The 386-nt window shown below is 54.9% G+C and overlaps 1 protein-coding gene across 1 annotated transcript in view; it reads left to right on the top strand.

The window, feature by feature from the left end:
* Nucleotides 1-386, top strand: part of EMH_0019440 (MGC53542 protein, related, related) — a gene marked incomplete at both ends in the record, with an annotated part of 9,839 nt that overhangs the window by 5,470 nt on the left and 3,983 nt on the right. The window contains one exon of the mRNA XM_013501361.1: nucleotides 19-261. Within this exon, the coding sequence (XP_013356815.1) occupies nucleotides 19-261 (243 nt within the window). The remainder of the gene's footprint in view (nucleotides 1-18; nucleotides 262-386) is intronic.

Here is a 386-nt window from a genome sequence, read left to right as displayed (position 1 = left end):
ATTCCGGCTCTTCATCAGATGCTGCTGCTGCTGCTGCTGCTGCTCGGCAGCAGCAGCAGAAGCGTCTGCAACAGAAACTGCAGCAGCAGCAGCAGCAGCAACAGCAGCAAAAGCAGCAGCAGCAAAAACATAGGCTACAGCAACACGACCAGCATCATCAACAGCACCTGCAGCAACACAATCAGCAACACCCCCAGCAGCAACTGCAGCAACAGCAGCAACTGCAGCAGCAGCAAAAGCGAATGCCTGCCAGCGTTGGAGGTAAGGCGCAGCTAGCCATAGGTACCTCTCTAGTTGTTGTTGCTGCTGCTGCTGCTGCGAGGACGGTAGGGCTTGAGTTAGGGTTTAGGGTTTAGGGTTTGGGGTTTAGGGTTTAGGGTTTTGGC

The sequence above is a fragment of the Eimeria mitis genome, genomic scaffold, assembly GCF_000499745.2.
Source record: "Eimeria mitis Houghton genomic scaffold, Emh_scaff677, whole genome shotgun sequence".
Classification (NCBI taxonomy): Eukaryota; Apicomplexa; class Conoidasida; order Eucoccidiorida; family Eimeriidae; genus Eimeria; species Eimeria mitis.
Note: the sequence above shows the minus strand (reverse complement) of the source record. Positions and strands in the feature narration are given on the sequence as shown.